We start from the raw sequence: 14,621 nt of genomic DNA on the forward strand, positions 1-14,621 counted from the left end.
GCCCTTGCAAACAGCCGCAGCTACATGCGCAGCTATTTCTCGATCAAAAAAGTTTTCAATGTGAAAAGTTGTAACAATGGCAGAAAAAGAAAATATTTTTCAACAAATTTTAAATTAAACAATTTGAAAATTTAGATACGTTGCTTTTATATGTTATCCGTTTCAAATAACTTTTATATTATTATTATTATTACCTATTTATTATTTCACATATTATTACTTGAATTCAAATTCCCTTCAAATTAAATTTAAATTGAAGTTTAGAAAATGATATTAAATTAAATTTTCTATTTTAGAAATTTGCCTACTATATTAATATCATCAAGATATATAAATACATTTATTAAAAAACGAAAAAAAAGAAAAAGAAATATTGCACACATCCGGGAGCGAACCCGGATCTTACGATTGTGAAGCAAGCACCTAACGCACGGAGCCAACAGCACTGGTTGCGAGAACACTTACCGGGAAGGCTCATATGGCGCGCGGCGGTTTGGCCAATTTTTTCGCAAATTTATTATTTCGAAACTAAGGCCTATTCAATGAAACGCCGGGAGACGTAAACTTTTTTTTCGTCTCCAGAATAACTAAAAAAATTGGGACCAAAATCCAGGGGTCTCTCACTTGGTCCTCCCCTTGTTAGTTATGAAAACTCTAACGGTGTAGATATCTTTAATATAATTCAATTACAAGGAAACCTAAATTGTTAAATGTTTGATTAAACAATATAAACGGAAACGGTGCGCATCGGCGCGGAAGAAAGTGCAAAGATGTTCTCTTTGATAGAACTCCGATACGGAAACAAACTAAATGACTAGAGCGTTCGGTTAAATTACCTTACGGGTCACTCAAACAGACTCGGATACGTTGATAACATTTTAAGCGGAGTTGCCGTGAGGCGGCGAACTCGTGAAGCGGTCAAACGAATCACGATTGGCCTGCGCGACGGTCGGTTGCGATCGCGGAATCGACGGTGCGCGGCGTAGTGGACAGTTCCGCGATACGCGAGAGTCGTCTTCGTTTAGAGACCTAAGTGGTCTCACCCCGCGGGGTGTTGTCACTCCGTGAAGGTAGGTTTACGAATTGAGCCGGGGAACGGCGTCGAGTATCTCTGACGACGGGGTTGGTCTCGAGAATCCCCAAGAACGGACGTGCGGGACGGACGATTCCTATTGGCCGAGAATACCCAGCCGCGGGAACGACGAGTATGCCCGTCGCGGACGGTGGACGGGATTGGCCGAGTATTCTCAGCCGTTAGGAACGACAAGTATGCCCGTCGTGAGATAGTTGGAACGAGAATGCCCGTTCCTGAGAAAGTGCTCGAGAATACCCAAGCTAGGAAGCGACGAGGATACCCAGCGCAAGAAAGGAGTAGATGCGAGATTGGTGGCTTGGAGTGATCTGACTTCAGCTGCCTTCTGTCGGCTTATATATTGGTCCACGTGGCTGGACGTACCAATCAACGCGCGCGGCCGGGCCGGCGGAAGTGGGAATGCTTAGGCCTGTTCTACAATAATCGTGTGTCGCTGTCGGGTGTCGTTAGTCGCTTGTCGCACGTTGGATGTCGGATGTGAATACGACTTGCTATTCTACAATTGAGGGTGCGTTCCACTTATCGCCCACAACGCTCGCAACGCCTGAAAACCCGTTCCACATAACGACCGCGACGATTATGGTCGCGTTCACAACGTCATAGATGACGTCATTACTCGCGACCGCATCGAGCTCACGACGCTCATGGTTTATCGGTGGGTCAGCGCGGTCGTCGCTTCTAGTCTTCTGCTACGTGGTTAGAAACTCATCATTAAAAACTTTTCATAATGGAAAAGGTTTCATTATATGATCCAGAAAAAGATGTAGTTGTAGATGTTTATCTTTCTCCGGAAGATATTTTACGTGCGCAACGAGGTAAGTGACATATTTTTTTTAAATGTTGTAAAACTACTTTTTTTTAAATTAGCTTAAAACCTTACTTTATAGAATGTGCTATATTTTAACATAATATTTTCTTGGACTTTAGATATGGCCTTTGCAACGTCTTTATTAAATGCAGCCACAAAAGATAAAGAATTGACAGAAAAAACAACTATCGAACCAGACCTAACCCAACAAATCACTGAAACAAATACCGAAACGAGTGCCGAAACAGAAACTGAAAATCAAAATGATGACACTGGTATGTTAATTAAATAATTTGTTTATTTTGTTTTAAATTAAGGCCCTTAGCAGAATGGTTGACTTATAATTTTAAAATAAATGTTACGATTTAAATCTTTGTCTTTAGTAACGCACAATAACTTTCTTGTGTCTCAAATCTTAAACTAAAAAGAGATTTTATTCGTAACTTAAGACTTGAGACACAAAACAGTTATTGTACGTTACTAAAGACAAAGATTTAAGTCGTAAAACTTGTCTTAAAATTATAAGTCAACCATTTTGCTTGGGCCCTAACATTGATTAAACCAATTGATCTTATGTTTAATGCTTATTTTAGGTTCTCTATATAGATGGTCAACAGCTGCTGTATTGCTATTGTTAGATACATATAAAACATTCGAAGATAAATTTTCTAGTGGAAAATGTTCACAGAAAAAAATCTGGGAGGAAATTAGTGATGTTCTTGCTGAAAAAGGACATATGATCACGGGACCACAATGTGCAGCGAAATTGAGAAGCCTGAAAAAATCTTATAAAAGTGTTAAGGATCACAATAGTCGATCAGGCAGTGATAGGCGAACTTGGCAGTTTTATGAGGTACAGGAAAACTTAGATTAAACTGTAGTGAAAAAAGTTGATTACAAATTCTTTCCATTGCTTTAATACATATGTATTTTGTAGATTATGGATGAAATTTTTTCAAAAAGAGCTTGGTGCTCACCAATCGCCGTTGCATCATCAACAGGACTTTCCATTAAGCAGGACAAAGGGCCTACATCTGGTAAATTTAAACATGAACTATCTATATTGTGGTTTTTATATATTAGTTGGAAAATTACTTTTAAGATTTTTTTAATTTTATTGCCTTATCTAATTATTTTCCTAATTGTCATACTGCATTTATTCTTAATTTTAATGATAAGTATGTAAAATATTAAAATTTTATTCAAGTATTTAGGATTAAATTCACAGTTTTTTTCAGACCTCAGTATATGTTTGTCTCATGTATTACGTCGAACCATACGTGAGATAAAAACATACTGAGATCCGAGTAACTTATAAATTTAGACTTTAATAAATACTTTTTGTGTAGATTCATCAACAGAAAATCTAGTCCTAAAGGAAAGAAGTCTTAACAGAAAAGAATCGTCAACATCTAAAGAAAACATATGCAATATTCTTAAGAAGAGGCTTATTCAAAAAAATGAACAAGAAGAAGCAAAAGCCAAAAGGCATAAAGAAAGAATGGAAATGGACGAGAAATTTCTTCAAATTTTGACCAAAATAAGTGAGAAACAGTGAGTGCTTTATATTTAAGAAACTAATATTTTTCCGTTGATTTTTAAAATCATCATATTAAAACTCTATTCTATAAGATGTAACTTTACATTTTTCGTATTTTTTGTTATTTAAATTTATTCAAATTTTATTTCATTTATATAGTTTACTTAAAATGTTTATTTCTAAGCATAATATATTAATAATGACATTGTTTTGTGTGATATAAAAAAATATTAATTTTATTCGTCTACGAGAGTTAAGACTAATGTTCAATATATATCTTTAAGACTAATGTTCGTTATATAATAATAGCTGTGTTATCACATAAGTTTACATTATAATTATAACTACATCTGTAATTAGGTTAAAAAATGAAACGAATTTTATGTTTTTATTATAATATTTTTAAGTGTATTTTTATAAATTTGTAAACTTATAACTGTAAAGAATTCATAATTAAATTTCTTTTGGCAATTCCACCAGCATTTTGGTTTCCTGGAGGCAAAATAATTCCTTGATTTCTGTCATGTTCTGATGAAGTTGGAAGTATGGTGATTACTTCAATTTCATCACTTCTTAATGTACAGATATTGTGGATCACACAGCATGCAATCACATATTCTGCCATTAGGTCTACTCTTGACATAGGTAGACAATGTAATAAACTCCTCATACGCCCTTTTAAGAGACCGATGCATCTTTCGACTGTCACTCTGGCTGCTGACAAGCGATAATTATAATTAATCTGTTTCGCTGTAAGATGTCCATTGTCTCTGTAAGGAGTTAATAAGTGTTGATGAATCTCATATGCGGCATCTCCCAATATGTGACTATCAGCTGGAAATTTCTCTTCGTCATTCAAATAATTTGCTACCTCTGATTGACGAAAAACTCGCTGATCATGGACTGAGCCCGGATGGCCAGCATAACAGTGTGTGATCAACGTTCTGTGATCACACACCAACTGTAAATGAAAATGCAAATGTACAAAACCAAACATTTCTAAAAGACTAATTGTGATCAATAGATATTTATTACCTGTAACTGTATAGAATGAAAACCTTTACGGTTGATATAATCGACAGAGTTTTCTTTTGGCGCATCAATCCGAATATGGGTACCATCTATGGCCCCAACAGTTTTTGGAAAACTACTGCTTTCCTCAAATCCTCGCATAACCTTTATAGCTAGATTACCAGTAGGCCATTTAATAAATGTGGAAGATTTTAAGAAAAGTCCATGTGTGACTCTTCGTACAGCTCGAAGTGCAGTTGCTCTTCCAACATTAAATCGGTCGCAAACAGATCTTTAAGGAAGAAATTTATTAAAAAATGTTTTTGTTGTAAATTAAAAATTTTATTCATTATTTTTAATTTTTCATTACCTGTAGGAGTCCATGGTTGCCATTTTCCAAATAGCAATCATTAATTGATGATCAGGTGGGATCATTGGACATCCTTTTATTTTTCTTACTAAATAAGGTAGAAGCATTTCGAAAAGACATTCAAACGTCGCTCTTGACATTCTGTAGACAAGAAAAAAATGTTAATATTGGCAACTGTACGTGTTAGCACATATGGATATTTGAATAAAATGTGTAAAGTTGCGTATTCTTACTAACCTAAAATGACTTTTAAATTCGTGTCCCATGTAATTATTTACAACATTAATGTAATTTGGAATTCGCGAGCGAAATTTACGTTTTTTCTTTTGTTGATACAACACCCACTCGTCATCAGAACTTGAGTTTTCAGATTCTGATTCGTAAGTTCTATAGCGCTGTGTAATAATAAAGACCTCCATGACGCACTGTCACTACACAAAACTCGTTCCACTTAAGATTTCGACCGTAGCGCCCACAATCTAGTGGAACGGCAAATATTGCGGTCGTGGTCGTTGCAGGCGTTAAGTGGAACGCACCCTGAGTCGCAAGACGAAATATACACACAATGGATAACGTAACATTAAGTGTTTATTTCAATTTATTATTAATTTGGATACAAATTACAAGAATGCAGTTACTGATAAAGAAACGTAAAAAGAGAATAACAAGAAAATGGTAGATAAAACCCCATATTGGCACAAATATGAGACAAAGTTTTGGTGCTTATCAAAACTTGTTTGTGTATTTTAAAATAAACGATCACAAAGAATTTTTTAAACTTACACAAATGTCAGTGCAGTAGTTTGATTATTTACATGATTTAGTAAAACCAAAGTTGCGGAAAAAAAGTCTCAGAGAACCTTTATCAACCGAAATACGTATTGCAGTGACATTGAGGTTAGTTTAATGATGATTTTCTATTTCCAATACAAATACCAATACAAATATAATTTATTGATATTTATTTATTCTAAAAATTTTTTTATTACAAATTTAAATTTATTTTTAGCTTTCTTGCTCATGGTGATAGGGTAAACTCTATGGCTTTATTTTATCGGATACAAAAATCAACTGTGTATAGCATTATTCCTGAGGTTTGTAATGCTATATAGGAAGTATTGCAACCAATATATCTTCAATGTCTTCAAGAAGAAGATGAGTGGATAAAAGTGGCAGATGATTATAATAATATGTGGAATTTTCCTAATTGTATCGGAGTGATTGATGGTAAGCACTGCCAAATTCAAGTTCCACCAAGATCAGGCAGTACTTTCCATAATTATAAGGGACATTTTAGTCTTGTATTAATGGCTATCGTAGATGCACGTTATCGTTTTATTTGGGTTGACATCGGAGATTACGGTAAATGTAAATTATACAATATTATCAAGTACAATTTATTTGAAAGGAAAAAGAACTTTGTGAGAAATATATACATATTTATATTACAGGTTTGGTGAATGATGCTGGAATCTGGTTAAATACTGCAATAAAGCAAGCCTTTGAAAATAATGCTCTATCTATGCCAGAAGCCTATCCTTTGCCTAATACAAATTATCGACTTCCATTTTATCTTGTTCGTGATGAAGGCTTCCCTCTGAAAACGTATTTAATGCGTCCATATGCAAGGAGAAATTTACAAAATGAACAAAGAATATTTAATTATCGATTATCAGAACACGTCGAGTTGTCGAAAATGCTTTTGGTATTCTTGTAACGCGTTGGCGAATACTACAAAAACCTTTAGCTCAGAAATTAGATACCATTGAGAAAATTTTACAAGCCATAACTTGTTTGCATAATTATATTATAAGCACCAATTTAAGTACTAATTATTTCCATGAAGGAATGGTAGATCAAGAAGGAGTAGATGGCGAAATAATACCAGGGAGTTGGCAAAGTGAAATAGGAGAAAATAATTTCATTAATCCTTTAGGACGAGTTGGTGCCAACATTGGTTCAACTGTAGCTATGAAACAACGAGATAATCTCGCTAAATATTTTGTTTCAGCAAAAGGAAACGTTCCATGGCAGTGGAAGCATATATAAAAAATTATTTCGTGTTTCCATTGTGTCTTTATTGATGGTATTGAATATACAATGTCTTTTTTTTGTAAAGTAATGACAAACAAAATTTTGTAAATTCTTTTTTTAATAAAAATTAATTATACATAAAATTTTGCACAATTTAATGCATGTTTCTAATGTCTTAACAATCTGTCTGGTTCTGGGTATAAACCAACGAAGGAATGGAAGATATAATTATCGCTACTTAGTCTTTATTGGAATATGCTATTTAGTCTATTAAATGTACTTTAAGAATTTATTTTCAGTTTTTACAAAATATAAGATAGGTACACTTTTGCAGAAAGTCTTTAAATTATATTCAGTCTTGTATATATCATTTGTAAAATAAAAAATAGAAAAATTAACATTTAACGCTTAAAATGTTTCCTTATAGAAAACTAAGTTTAAGATACTAGAACAAAACTTTGGTAAAAAATATTATTAGAAGTATAAATAAGTTTCCGCCGTTTCACAAAAAATGGCGCCACTAGTATGTTATGGTTGAAATTGTCTGTTGTAAAACGTTATATCGTAAGGTTGGATCTGGCAACAACATAACCTTAAAATATTAGCGATTTTGTATTAGCATCATATATCTTTTTTCGTGCGAAAATGTCGAGTTTTGAGCCGAATAAGCGTCATTTGCGGGAGCTTTTGATTTACTTCTTTAATTTGAAGAAATCTGCAGTCGAAGCGCATCGATTGCTTGTAGAAGCATATGGTGAGCTATAAGTGAGAGAAGTTGCCGTGAGTGGTTTAAGAACGGTAAATTTGACATCGAAGACAAAGAACGTAGCGAAAGGCCGAAAGTGTACGAAGATGCGGAATTGGAAACATTATTAGATGAAAATTCGTGCCAAACGCAAGAAGCACTTGTACTTACATTAGGAGTGACTCAACCAGCAATTTCACATCGCTTTAAATTATTAGGAATGATTCAAAAACAAGGAAACTGGGTTCCACATGAACTGAAGCCGAGAAACGTTGAACGCCGATTTTTCACATGTGAAATGCTGCTTGCCAGGCATAAACGAAAGAATTTTTTGCATCGTATAGTTACTGGTGATGAAAAATGGATCCACTACGATAACCCAAAGAAGAAGAAATCATGGGGATTACCTGGCCATGCTTCAACATCGACAGCCAAGCCAAACATTCATGGAAAAAAGCTCATGTTGTGTATTTGGTGGGATCAGCTTGGTGTCGTGTATTATGAGTTGCTCAAACCGAATGAAACCATTACTGGGGCTCTCTACCGAACACAATTGATAAGATTGAGCCAAGTACTCAAGGAAAAACGTGCCCACTACTACTCCAGACACGACAAAGTTATTCTTCTGCATAATAATGCTCGTCCACATGTTGCGGCGCCGGTCAAAACCTACCTGGAAACACTCAATTGGGAAGTTTTACTCCACCTGCCGTATTCACCAGACATTGCTCCTTCTGATTACTACCTGTTTCGATCGATGGCGCATGGCCTGTCTGAGCAACACTTCACATCATATGAAGATACAAAAAGTTTGGTCGATTTGTGGATAGCTTCAAAAGATGAAGCATTCTTCCGACGCGGTATCCGTATACTGCCAGAAAGATGGGAAAAAGTAGTGGCTAGCGATGGACGATACTTCAAATAAAACATTACCGTTCTTTCACAATAAATGCCCAATTTTTGATAAAAAACGGCGGAAACTTATTTATACTCCTAATAATATATATCCTAATTATATCCTATAATTATATCCTAATAATATACTGTTTATAACAAATTTATATTAAAAAAATTTTAACAAAAAAACAAAGAATATTTTTCAAAATTAAAATATTAATAATCTCTAAATAATACTGGATGTTATTGCTTTTCTTCATGTCTAAAGAAAAAATATTAAAAATTAAAGACTAGTTTTTTATATTGCCTTTTTTGTTAGTTGTTGGATCTTTCCTCATACTTTTGAATTACTTATAGAACTTCTACAATGCATTGCGTTTTACTTTTTAATGGAACACATTTTAAGCCTCCTTCGATTGCAAACATGTAACCATCTTTGTCACATCTTTTTTGATCACACATTTGTGATGATATCACCTTTACAGCTGCAGATATTTCTTTGCTTGCTTCCATTAAATCATGATCTATTTGATCGTCTGTTTCGTGGTATACGGAAGTTCTCCATACACTATTTTTATTTGGTTAAAAATGTTGGTTATTTTTAATGTATTACAAAGAGGTCTCGGCCTCGTCACACAAGCTTATTGTATTGTAATGAAAAAAATCTCGGACTATAAATATAATTAACGCACGAGACTCGGCTTGGTAGCTATTGGCTTCTGAAAGCTTTGACTTTCGAAACCTTTTTTCTCTCTGACTTGATCTCGGCAGGCGGCCGCTATATATACAAAAATCTGAAGCTGTGGAAAAACCAATCAACTTTGCCGTTTTCGAATGCAAGTTGTTAGTAGGTCAACCGAACGCGGTTATCGTTCCACATCGTCGCTCGGCGACGCTTCGTAGTGGGCCCACTATTATATTACATTTTTTGATTGCAACATACTCCCCCCGTTAAAAGGGTACCGATATATCGTACGTTAAGCGGCGCATGTTTGTATAATGTTACGGTTCGATTGGGAGCGGACATATATGTTAGACGGATCGTTTCGGATCCCCCGTCGCAATCTTAATAATAACGGTTTGTATGATTCCGTCTGCTCCAAAATGTGCGGTAATCTTGCCAAGCGCCCATTGTAAACATGGGAGTCCTTTGTCTTTGACCAGTACGACCATACCGATGTTGAGTTTTTCTCCGTCTTGGACCCACTTACAACAAATTTGAAGCTTGTTCAGATACTCTAAGCTCCAACGAGTCCAGAAATCCTGATATACCTTGGTTATGTGCTGCCAAGCAGATAAACGATTGGTAGGGACATGCGAGTAATCAGGCTCTGGTATATTAATTAATGGTCTGCCGATCAAGCAATGAGCAGTTAACGCTAAAAGATCGTTAGGATCAGACAAAAGTGAGGCAATGGGTCTGGAATTAAGAATTCTTTCGACTTCTATAAAAAAAGCATTTAACTCCTCAAAGGTAAATAATGAATTTCCGACGACGCGTTTGAAATGATGTTTGAATATTTTTACTGTGAATTCCCATAATCCGCCGTAGTGCGGTGCGATTGGTGGAATGAAATAACAAAACACCACGTATGTGATGTTCTGTCGAGAACCGATTCACTTGGTTTTTGTGTTCGTCGGAGTTTAGGAGCATATATAATTCCCTCAGATGATTGGCGCCGACAAAGTTCGTTCCATTGTTGAAATGAACATGTGTCGAGATACCTCTTCTGGCCATAAAACGCCGCAATACTGCAAGAAACTCTTTGGTTGTGAGATCGCTCACTATTTCTAAGTGCACCGCCTTTATTACCATACACACAAATACGCAAACATATACCTTGATCCGATTTCGATTTCTATGTTTTTTCTCCTTTATATGGAACGGTCCGCCAAAATCGATTCCGGTATTAAAAAAGAAGGAAATGTGCTATTTACTCGGGTTTTAGGCAAATTGCCCATTTCGTATTTAATAGAATCGTTATTGAATCGGAAACAGTGTATGCAGGAACGTATGATTTTACGCACCTGATTTTGACCATCGAGTGGCCAAATTTTTACAAACAATGTGCAGAGTCATTTGAATACCGGTATGATAATAAGTCTCGTGTGTGTTTCTAATAATCAGATCGGTGAGGAAATGTTGCTTAGGAAGTAAATCGGAAGTAAAGCTGTTTTTGAGAAAATGTTAATTTTGAATCTCTAAGCCGTCCGCCGATTCAAATCACTCCGCTGTTATCGATGAATAGATTTAAGGCAGCAATTCTGATTTTCTTTATCGCGCGTTTGTTTGCTAATTCGTCTAACACGTGTGAGAAGCAGGATGTTTGAACGATTTTTATTATACGTGTTTCCGCCTCGTCTATTTCTTTTGTGCACAAAGATCCTCGGTATGTATTTCTTGGTAAAAAACGTAAACAGAAAGCTGTAATTCTCAACATTTTCCTATATGAGGAGTATTTTTCAAATAGATGAAACTCGTCGGAATCGGTTATTAGACAAACACTTTTCTCAGTTTGGGTATCTCTTTTAATTCTATTGTTCCCTGGGGCCACTCGCTCTCTTTTTTTGTCAGCCACGACGGTCCTAAAAACCATATCTGATTGTTTAAAAAGGCGCTATGTAATTGTCCCCTTGAAAGAGCGTCGGCCGGGTTATCTTTCGAGTTGACATGTCTCCAAACTATAGAATTAGTAGGTTCTTGAATTTTGACAACGCGATGAGTCACATACGGTTTTAAGAGATAAGGTGAAATTTTTATCCAATGCAGCGCGACTGACGAATCATTCCATAAGATTACGTTATTACATGATATTGTTACGTCCAGAATTCTCGAAATAAGTCTTTCGGGTCGATTGGCAGGTAGAGACTTAGGGAAATAATTTGAGCGAGATAGGAAAAACGGAACAGGCCTAATCTCGCGCACACATGATTCCGGGCGAGTGCGACGAGTCGAATGCGTCAGGTGAGTCAGAATGTAGGTCAGGTGTCGAGAATGACGATCTATGACTCTCATTCAAACTCTTGCATTCGTGTAGTCCTTATTTTGCGTAAACGAATTGAATCGCTTTTACGCGGGATCGGACCAAGTGCAATTTTATCGGAGCGGGAATTAGAGGTGATTGAAATAAACGAAAATGATTAAAATTAAAAATTACAATTTATTTTAACATAATAAAAGAAATAAACGCTTACAATGATAGGTGATGACTAAAATAATGATTATTAATTTGCAACAACATTTTTGTTAGCAGAGAACATGTATGATAAAAGAAGAAAAATCTTATGATCTTAACAGAAAATGCAATTATAAACTTAAATTCTAATTGGTTACATTTGTGCTTAACGAGATATAAATGTGAGTGTGTGGGTGTGTATTGTGATCAGGGGATTTTTAGTTATCCAGGTAGGTTTTGGAGCGAGTCGAAGATTTCTTCCAATTCATTGGCTACTCTTCGATTCGCTTCGATATTTTCGTTTATTATATTCTCTATTTCTTTGGGAGTAAATAATGAGTAGGAATGCGGGTTTTCTTGAGGAAACTCTAACGCGGGAGAGTATGGATCTTCCAGGGGTTTTCAAACAGGTGAATCGGGATTACGATGAAAAAAATCGGGGAAAGGTGTAGGAGGAAAATCTGTAGGAGAAAAGGTTGAATTCCGAGGAGATGTTAAGAGCTCTGCAAAGGGATCGAAGGTAGAAGAAGGTGACCCTGGTGATTGTTTAAAATCTGTTTCTACATGAGATCCAGAGGAGTAAGAGGGGGAGGGATAACGACAGGGGGAAAGAGAGAATGATTCGGGGGACGGATTTGAGACTGGTGGAGATGAATCGGTCGGTTCGTCGGAAGTTCTTAAATTAATTAGAGCGTTAGGCAAAACAGAATTTTTTCCTCGCAGATTGTGTATTTTTCCATAGAGCGATAACGATGCGCCAAGCTTCCGGAGCTTCTTATTTCGGCGATTCCGACAGTTCTTAATGCCTCTTCGAGATTTATGTTCGGGGACTCGCTTACGCACTAGAATGAATTTGAGAATTAAGGCTACGTTCTCTCTTTCTAATAAAGGAAAATAAAATCTAGATTGTAACTTCTTGAAAAAAAAAGAAAAGAAAAGGAAAAAGTTTGAATTAATAAAAGGAAAGGAATTCTTCGTTTCCGATGGAAGCAAAGAAAGTTGCGAATTCAATCGAACGAGAGTTCGATTGTATCCAGCAGGGATTAAAAGGTAGTTGCGGATTCAATCAAAAGAGCTCGATTGTATCCTGCAGAGAATAAAAGAGAGTTGCGGACCCAATCGAAAGAGCTCGATTGTATCCTGCAGAAAGAAAAAGAGTCTCGGGCCCAATCGAAAGAGCTCGATTGTATCCAGCGGAAAGTGAAAGGAGAGATGCGGATCCAATCGAGAGAGAGAGAGAGAGAGAGAGAGTTCGATTGTATCCTGCGGAAAGTGAAAAGAGTAATAGAGGGAGGAAAGGAAGGGTGGTGAAATAATACTGGGTATATAAGTCTTTTGAAAAATATAATAAATATCTTACTAGAGAGAAAAGGTAGTCTTATGAAGAGTAAAAAAAATAATAGACGGCTAAGACTTACTGTTGGGTGAAATTTATGAAGGTGCAAACGATTTGGTGTTTGGCGGAGCGGATTCAGCTTACAACGGCGGACGGCTGGTCGACAATTGGCACTCAGAGTGTTCGAAAGTTGCAAAAGAACTTGTTGACTAATTCTCACAATGCCGCGTCAAATTTAAGTATGGTAAATACGAATCCGAACGTCACAAACTCGGACATATAATGTCACGGAATGTGCGACGGATCGAACTGAAGTGAATCGCGAACAATGAATGACGAAAAATGAGCGATTGAGCAGAACGAAAAAAAGTGCGGTAAGTGCTCGCGAGCTCCGAGGCTCCTTCCTTTTATACCTGATTCTGTCTATGATTCCTATGGGATTTTAATCCGCAGGTGTACTGTCTCTTATTATTATTGCCCACGCGCTACCTGTTAATTGCGCGACAAGTGTTTCGTGTCGATGGGGTCAATAATCCGCGTTTCAACGATTGCTTCCGCTAAAATCGGCACGTATCAAGGGTAGACCAGCCGTATTGACTCGACCGGACAACTTTAGCGTATCTGCGCGGTTAAGATAAACCATCTTTTCGCAATTTTCGGTTCCTTGGCTGCATCGATTTCGAAAGAAAAGAATTGTTACTCCGTAGGACGTAATACCCCCCGCCTTAGACAAATGTTGGGAGTACACAACATTTGCAGAGTAAGAAGGATAATTCTTTTCTTTCGCGGGTAATTTTTTCCTCAAGGGAGGATCCACATGTAAGATTTCTCTTAGATGTGCATCCTGAGGTTCTAAGGAAAGAGCAGGAAAGGAAAAGTATACAGCTTTTTCTTAATCCCTTCGTGCTCTTTTTACAATATAAATTTCTTTCTCATCTTTTTATTATAGTATATGTATCTATATAAATATATAGTTTTTTTATGCGTATTTGATTTTATACGTGGATTATTAAAGTATTTCTTTCTCTTTTTCCAAGGTGTTTTTTACCTGAACTCGTCTTTCGAGATAGTGTTTTGCTCAAGCTTTATTTACTCGTCGACCTGCGTGGGTCCACCTGTCGGCATCTGCTTGCTGCAGGTGACGAAAGAATGCGCATTTTTTCACGCTACCGTTTTTTCTTTTACGGTGGGTCTTTAAATTCATTTAAAAGTTTGATTACTGCCCAGAAAATAAAGAGAAAGAAATGTAAACTCTCGTTTTGGTACAGAATTAACTTATACTTATGGTTATCTTAATTTTAGTCTTAAGTTGTCTAGAATTCATCGTTGGACGCTTTCTTATAATCTAAGTTTAATAGTTATTGTTTAGTGTGGACGTGTGTTATCCTTCGTTAGTATAATTTTATTTTATTAATAATGTTTTTATATATGTATATATATATATATATAAATTATGTATATGTATACTTTTTTCTTTTTTTTTTTTACATATACCTTTTATTACTATTCCCTTTATTTTCTCACTTTTATGTTTTATTATATATATTTTTTCTCTTTTATATGTATACACATATATTTTCTATTTATTTATTTATTTACTTATTTATTTAT

At 35.9% G+C, this 14,621-nt stretch overlaps 2 protein-coding genes and 1 pseudogene across 4 annotated transcripts; 2 read left to right on the forward strand and 1 right to left on the reverse strand.

The window, feature by feature from the left end:
- The first annotated feature begins 521 nt into the window (after positions 1–521).
- On the forward strand, positions 522–3,915 carry LOC105206713. Of its 2 annotated transcripts, none has more exons than XM_026132217.2 (5): positions 522–1,908; positions 1,981–2,176; positions 2,495–2,754; positions 2,839–2,938; positions 3,251–3,915. In XM_026132217.2, the coding sequence occupies exons 1-5, from the start codon at positions 1,867–1,869 to the stop codon at positions 3,457–3,459; spliced, it is 807 nt and encodes a 268-aa protein (XP_025988002.2). In that variant the 5' UTR covers positions 522–1,866; the 3' UTR covers positions 3,460–3,915. The 2 variants fall into 2 exon arrangements, with proteins under 2 accessions (XP_025988002.2, XP_025987995.2); XM_026132210.2 differs by having other exon boundaries at positions 2,021–2,176.
- On the reverse strand, positions 3,825–5,321 carry LOC105205139 (putative nuclease HARBI1). Of its 2 annotated transcripts, none has more exons than XM_039457900.1 (4): positions 5,060–5,321; positions 4,823–4,963; positions 4,477–4,714; positions 3,825–4,402 (listed from the first exon to the last, which is right to left on the reverse strand). In XM_039457900.1, the coding sequence occupies exons 1-4, from the start codon at positions 5,239–5,241 to the stop codon at positions 3,872–3,874; spliced, it is 1,092 nt and encodes a 363-aa protein (XP_039313834.1). In that variant the 5' UTR covers positions 5,242–5,321; the 3' UTR covers positions 3,825–3,871. The 2 variants fall into 2 exon arrangements, with proteins under 2 accessions (XP_039313834.1, XP_039313831.1); XM_039457897.1 differs by having other exon boundaries at positions 4,477–4,744; positions 5,060–5,305.
- On the forward strand, positions 5,307–7,381 carry LOC105201357 (annotated as a pseudogene).
- The last annotated feature ends 7,240 nt before the right edge of the window (positions 7,382–14,621 follow it).

This window comes from Solenopsis invicta, chromosome 2, assembly GCF_016802725.1.
Source record: "Solenopsis invicta isolate M01_SB chromosome 2, UNIL_Sinv_3.0, whole genome shotgun sequence".
Lineage (NCBI taxonomy): Eukaryota > Metazoa > Arthropoda > Insecta > Hymenoptera > Formicidae > Solenopsis > Solenopsis invicta.

Bases quoted from the DNA above. Each gene is read 5' to 3' on its own strand.
- LOC105205139 (XM_039457897.1), bottom strand. From the start codon at position 5,241: ATGGAGGTCTTTATTATTACACAGCGCTATAGAACTTACGAATCAGAA. The intron at 4,964-5,059 runs GTTAGTAAGAAT...TCTTGTCTACAG, and splicing joins GAATTTAAAAGTCATTTTAG to AATGTCAAGAGCGACGTTTG. The intron at 4,403-4,476 runs GTAATAAATATC...TTTCATTTACAG, and splicing joins TTCATTCTATACAGTTACAG to TTGGTGTGTGATCACAGAAC.
- LOC105206713 (XM_026132210.2), top strand. From the start codon at position 1,821: ATGGAAAAGGTTTCATTATATGATCCAGAAAAAGATGTAGTTGTAGAT. The intron at 1,909-2,020 runs GTAAGTGACATA...CTTGGACTTTAG, and splicing joins TATTTTACGTGCGCAACGAG to ATATGGCCTTTGCAACGTCT. The intron at 2,939-3,250 runs GTAAATTTAAAC...CTTTTTGTGTAG, and splicing joins GGACAAAGGGCCTACATCTG to ATTCATCAACAGAAAATCTA.